We start from the raw sequence: 6,816 nt of genomic DNA, 5'->3' as shown, positions 1-6,816 counted from the left end.
CCACAAAGGTTGCTTTTCACCTCCTTTTGGGTATTTTGATCGTTTTCTTATGGGCAAAGATGTGATCTACCTTGCAAAACATACAGTAAATTATCATGGCAAAGATAAAATGTTCGATAATCTAAGGAAAAGGCTGCCCGTCAAAAAATATGGGTGTGCATCATAGAACAAATTCGACAAATCTATTGCTTTACCTGCAATTAACTACTTTGCTAGAGTTGTCAACCTCAATTAGCACAATTTTTCCCATAGGCCCACACCAAGGATTTGCCCAAGCATTTTCATGACGGAAGAAAAAAAGGGCACACATAAAACTCTCTCTATTTCGGAGCATTTTTTGTCTATATTTATAGCAAAGCTTGTAAATTTTAGCCAATCCTTTGAACGCAAGCTCAAATGTATTTGCAAATTTCGTGGGTTAAAAACATACTTAACCCCTTGCTAACACTGGCTCGCACTTCATAGCCACAAATACACTTGAAGTCGGTGTTCGGGAAAGGTTTGCCTCGGTTTACCCTTGAGCCGGTTGAAAATCAAGATTAGCCGGTCGCAAACCAAGGTAAAGGGAAGACAAACCGATAAAATATACAAGAAAATAGTTCAAAAATCTTGCAAATCTTGAAAATTCTACTAGTGTTTCTGGTTTGCATCTTAGGAACATGTCTAGGAAAAAAGACTTTCTCGAACAGTACTAGAAGTTAGGTTTTAGTACTTTGTCCATCAACAAAATGAATTATCCACGAGGCTTAATACGATTCAACCCCAACCGCAATGTAATCTGTTCTCTCTTCTAATATAAATATGCTCTCGCCTTATATGGGAAAAAAAAAAACGATTCAACATTTGGTAATAGGTATTGCTTGTGGGCGCGAGAGTTGCATTCTCATAGAGATCTCAACGTCGCCTATGTGCGAGTTGGTCACTGGCAATAGAATGATCAATAGGCCGCGCTAACCAAGAATTGAATTCATAAACCAAGGTTGAGCCCATAATGCTCTTTTTTGGTGGCTGCGCTTGATTGTTGTGAGATCATAATAACAATGTTTTTGCTTCTATAATAGTGGCATTCGGCAACAATCGATGATCTGTTTCGTAAGCGTGGGAACAACGACGAAGTTGTACTCCATACATTGCTTAGGCAGAGAAGATTGAGTGTGGACATGGCCCACACTGAAGGGGTAGGTTGTGCACGCATATGGAATGTCAAACGCTTGCCCTATCTTTTTCCTCGTATCACAGACTCACAGTACACTCACTTGACTCTCCTCTCTCTAGACACACACTCTCTCTCTCTCTCTCTCTCTCTCTCTCTCTCTCTCACACACACACACACACAATCACAGAGAGAAATTACAATAGAGGGGATGTAGCCTAGCGCCTCTGCATCTCTCTCCAAAACTTGCAAACGGTAACGTATCCTCGAAAGTATAGTCGAAGTTCGAACCACCTGCTTTCCCTTCAACAAACATCCCGCAAGCCATAGCTATCGTAGGCTACCTGCACCTGCTGCCGAGCTCGTCTTTCCTTGTTACGCATTCTTCATACCCATCTGCCAAGCAAGCATGCAGAAAAGGCCCTCCTAGCCCGTTTGTTTTCCCAAAACATGCCCCCCCGGCCCCTCCTGATTTCCTCTCATCGTCCTCACCATCGCTTCCTCTCTGGACCCCCCAAGCATTCTCTGCGCAAAGCCCTTCTTATTCCCATCATTGCAATTGTCGCCATTACACTCCTCATTGCAATTGTCCTGGTCCTCTTTTTTGTGGTTCGCTGCTACAGGCGCCGCAAACAACAGGTAGTCAGCAGGAAGCCTGGGGCAGAAGGGGATGACCCTGGCAAGCTACACAGGTACAAATACTGGCAGCTCAAGCGAGCTACAAAAAGCTTCTCGCAGAATCGCAAACTAGGAAAGGGTGGATTTGGGGTAGTTTACAGAGGGCTCCTCAGTAGCGGCAAGGAAGTTGCTGTTAAGAAATTGGATCTCTTATCCCTTCAGGGAGAAAGGGAATTCCAGAATGAGCTTTTTATCTGCAGTGGTCTTGATTCGCCTTATGTGGTAAGCCTTCTTGGCTATTGTACTCATGGCAAAAGATTAAGGCTTCTGGTGTATGAGTGCATGCAAAATCGGAGCTTGCAGGAGGCCTTGTTTGAAAAAGGCTACCCTGAGCGTCTGGATTGGAAGAAGAGGTTCAAGATAATAGGGGACACAGCCAGAGCTTTGGAATTTCTGCATGTGGGATGCAACCCTCCCATTATACACGGAGATGTCAAGCCCAGCAACATCCTGCTGGACCGAAATTTCTCTGCCCGCATTGCTGACTTTGGGCTTGCCAGGTTCAAAACAGAAAACCTTGGCTCAGAGAGTGCTAGATACTCTGCTTCCAGTGAAAAGCTGAAGCAGCCTGAAACCCCTGAGCGCCTCAGATATGGTCCTCTGGATCATGCTTCACCAGGCACACCTGAAATGAGTAGAAGCTCAACTTCTCGTGACCCCTTCTCAGATTGCTCCTGCAAGGTTGCAGACTCCGAATTTGCAAATAAAATTCAATCTCTCAATAAAGAGGCTACCCCTGCTCTAGACACAATCTTATCGGATCGGCTTTGTGAGATTGATACTGCGGCAAGTGGTGAAGCATTTCCTAGCTCCCCTAGTTGGAACCATGCAACAGGACATCTAGAGCACACTAGTTCGGTAGCTGGTGTATCTGAATTGCCAATCATCCCCACAAATGAAAAAGATTATGGACAGAGGCCTGGGAAGGGTATGCTTAATGGTCACGTTAATGACCAGGCCTTGGATATCGATATTTCTGTTGGATCAAACAAAGCTGTGTTGGAAGACAATGTTTCCCCCGTCACACGGTCACCAATCAAAACCGAGCTTTCTTCAAAGAAGAAAGGAACAACAGATGCATTGTGGAGAAAAGAAGGTGAAAGTGCTCAATCGGCAGGGGAAGAGTATGTACTGGATTGGTTAGGATCGGAGCTTCATGCAAATGGGCAGGCTGACAACACAAGAGCTGAAGCTGTCTCCCCAAGTCAGAAATCGTCGAAACCCCATGGGCAGAAGAGTAGGCTTGGAGTGGTGGAAACACAAGTGGAAGAAGTGAAGAAGGAGAGGAAGAAAGTCAAGGTGCCAAGTAAAAAAGGGAGGGAATGGTGGAAAGATGAGTACTTTGCTGAGCTCAGCGGTAAGTGTGAGCCTGAAGGGAAAAAAAGGAACAGAAACAAGAGTATAGAGAATTGGAAGGATTACCTGAGTGCTGAGCTTACCAGCGTTAGTGGGGAGTTGCGGACTGACACCAGGTCCACAAAAATGATTGGGAAGTGTAGCTCAAAAGAATGGTATAGGAACACACGCAGTGGTGAATTGAGCTTTAGTGGGGCAATGGAAAGACAGAGGGTTCCTTCTATCATCAGTGACATGTGCAGTGAAGATCGAAGGTGCCACTTCAGTTCGGAACTCATAAATGGTCACTGGAGTGGTGAGCTAACCAAGAGCGGAGAGCTTGTTAGCAAAGATGCAAGTAGCACGACGAGCATGAGGGGCACAGTGTGTTACGTTGCTCCTGAGTATGGAGGAAGCGGCATACTTTCGGAGAAGAGTGACATCTACAGTTTTGGGGTTCTTATGCTGGTCATACTATCAGGAAGGCGACCAATTCAAGTTTCAGCAGCTCCTATGAAGGAGTTTGAAAGAGCAAACCTGATCTCATGGGCACGCAATCTATCTCAAAACGGAAAGCTGTTAGATTTGATGGATGAGGGTCTTTGTGGAGAGTACGATCATGAGGAAGCTGTCTTATGCATCACATTGGCATTGCTATGTCTCCAACGAGTTCCATCTACAAGACCTCACATTTCTGAGATTGTCAAGATTCTTTCACGAGAGATGGCTGTGCCGAACTTGCCTTTGGAGCTGTCCCCGTCACCTCCTGCAAGGATACCATATAAAATAATGAATCGTTCACCTAAGGTGCATCATGCCCACAGCAACTCTATCACTTCCTCTAAAGAAGGTACACCAGTTTTGCAGGCAATTTCCTCAATATAAAGAAATTCAACCTGTATAGTCCCATGCATATATTTTACTCCCCTGTTGAGGTTGGTGAAAGGTTTGGTAAGCCATCCATCTTCATTAACTTCTCAGGACATTGACATATTTCTTTGTAATGTTCTTTAATAAGTATATTGGCACTGTTTACTCAGCTAATTTGTTTTTAAGCTGCTGCATACTCTTGACCTTTCTGACGGCCTCTTGTACTAAAAAATGTCACCAGGTAGCTGCCATGTGTGTGTGCGTGAGTGTGTGTGTCTTCGCAACATTACAATAATTTGCTTTGGAAATCCCATCTCCAAAAGCAACCACCTCAACCAAGCTGACTTGCATGTAGCAATGCAAGCAGCACGATACTATGCCTACGGAAGGTAAGGCTACAATAGTCTGCATCTTGTTGCTCCATGAAACTAATACTAAACCAAGAGTAATGGTGTAACTTGTAGTCCAGCATCCTGTATGCAGATCTCAGTCTTTATCGGAATCACCTCATTCTCGAAGAGTAATTCTAGACTCTGTACCTCCATAGGCATACAAAATGCCCAATGACTTTGACCACTGCAAATACAAGAAGATCCGAAAAGCTTGCTGCCAATGTGACCTACTGCATGAAAGTGCAAAGGACGCACTAGAAAAGTAAGGTCGAAATGCGTATTCAACAACTGCTTGAGAAAAACTGACCAATTTACCATACCCAACTACAATTGAAGGTCCATTCCACGACATCTTGGTGTTGGGATTTGAAGGGCATGAGCACGACCATGCACGCCCAAAGTCTCTGAACGGGCTGGAAAAGCTGCTGCAGAGTTGTGACATGTAACATTTCAAGGTTGCGACTGTTTTGGGTTTCGAGGTTTTGAAATGTTTCTTTCAGGGCATAGGAAAAGTGAAACAAGTTTTGTGAATATTGCATGTATGTATTGCCTCAAAATGATGATGTGGCATGTCCGCCAGGAAACTGACAAGTTATAAGTTATAAGTTCTTCCTACTTATAGGGTCCCGTTTGATGGGGCCTTGGGGAACACAAGAAAATTAAAAAGGCTGTTGACGTGTCAGGCCGTACGGATAGACCCCACGTTTCACGCTAACTGCTGTCGTGGCTGCGTATAGAAATTCCGCAAATTGCGCCGGCTAGGTTTCGCGCAAGCTTTTGGGACCTGAAGCTTTTGAGCGGTCATGGGCCTTTCAATATGTACCCAAGGCCTCTTGCACTCAGATTTACTGACGAGCACTGAGTAGAGAGGACCCTCGGATTTTGTAACTTTGCTCAAGCATTAATCTAATATAAAAATAATTACCGAAAGGGGCGCCAGACTTTGGGCCAGTACCTGTGGGCATGGAACTATGTCGGGCCGTGTCGACTCTATTGAATTGTGATAAAGTTTGAGAAGTGTTTTTTAGTGATTCTCTCGTGTGTCGTGCCAGATTCGACTTGGGATGTCCAAGTTTGTCATAGTGGTATTAGAGCACGGAAAATTCAAATGAACGACGACTGGCTCTTGACGACGGAGAAGAAGAGTACGGGCCACCTCGGCTCACAGAGTATGAACGAATGAAGATGTAGCGTCAACAACAGGTTGATGCTTGTGCTAAGCAGATGCTCTAGTATTCGAAGGATCCCCAGTATGAACTTTTTTTGACCAAGCATCCGATCAACGAATTGCATACTCGGTGGCGTACAGCCATCAACTCACCTTTAAAGTCGTCATTGAAGAAACCACCTGCCTTGCGGGTGTACATTGAAGATGAACTTGATGATGTGATAGAACGAGGAGTCAACCAATTATTGAGGACTACGAAGCATTGAAGAGACGCAGCCGAGGAGCAAACTACCTCGGTCGTCAGTCTTCTTTTACAAATGCACAAAAGCCAAAGAAGCGCGTACGTTTCGAGGGTGTTTCCAATTCATCCTCATTTTCTTCTGATAGCTCAGATAGCTCCTCTGACTCTAGTGATGAGGACCGGAAGAGCAAGAAACGAAGAAAGACTCAGAGACACGGTAAGAACAAGAAGGCGGCCAAGGAGAGCAGATCCCACCAAAGATCTCGAAAATTTTCTGACAGTTTTGAGGAGGATTCATCCTCTTCTGAGAGTTTGGAATCTGACGACTAGATGTTTTATTCTAAGAGGAAGCACTTCTATCGAGCCAATTAGAGTAGCGGAAGAACGCGAAAGAAAAGGAAAGACGAAAGCAGGACTGGTACTAGATTATGTGGGGACTGACCTAGATCAAATGGATGAAAGCACTGAACTTTGTCGCGCATGGGGCAAAGTACGAGATCAAGAAGCCCTCATCTTCTTTGACGGAGGAGCCTATGCTAGCTTTATTTCACCCGAATTGGCGACTTGACTTGAATTACGCCTGAGCAAATGGGGCCACAGGTAGAGGTTGTTCTAGCGGCACCTGGACGGGATGTTGCCATTACACCTATCATTGGCAAACTTCGTTTGCTTTGTCAGGGGTTTTTAGGATACGAGGACTTTCACATCATGCCTTTGGAAGGGTGTGACGTCCTCCTAGGAATCCCTTGGTTTCTACAAGAACAATCTGTGGTCGATTATAGGGCCAGGAAAGCTACTTTGAAGAATGAGAAGGGCAGAGAGATTGTACTTGATGTAGAGTTGAAGGGCGAGTCCGGCCCACTTGAATCGGCTTTTGCCATTTCCAAATTGATGAAAAAAGGTCAAATATGTCTGATTTAGAAAAGGAACGACAAGAATTTCTACACACACAGGTTGACTGTTTCTCTGAAGGCCTACT

General features: G+C 44.8%; 1 protein-coding gene across 1 annotated transcript; it reads left to right on the top strand.

Moving 5' to 3' along the window:
- The first annotated feature begins 1,342 nt into the window (after window positions 1-1,342).
- LOC147418613 (putative receptor-like protein kinase At1g80870) lies at window positions 1,343-4,205 on the top strand. Its single transcript, XM_086507310.1, has one exon. The coding sequence runs from the start codon at window positions 1,604-1,606 to the stop codon at window positions 4,049-4,051; it is 2,448 nt and encodes an 815-aa protein (XP_086363436.1). The 5' UTR covers window positions 1,343-1,603; the 3' UTR covers window positions 4,052-4,205.
- The last annotated feature ends 2,611 nt before the right edge of the window (window positions 4,206-6,816 follow it).

The sequence above is a fragment of the Adiantum capillus-veneris genome, chromosome 30 (genome assembly GCF_014529385.1).
Source record: "Adiantum capillus-veneris isolate H3 chromosome 30, ASM1452938v2, whole genome shotgun sequence".
NCBI lineage: Eukaryota > Viridiplantae > Streptophyta > Polypodiopsida > Polypodiales > Pteridaceae > Adiantum > Adiantum capillus-veneris.
This window is presented reverse-complemented; position numbering and strand designations above follow the sequence as displayed.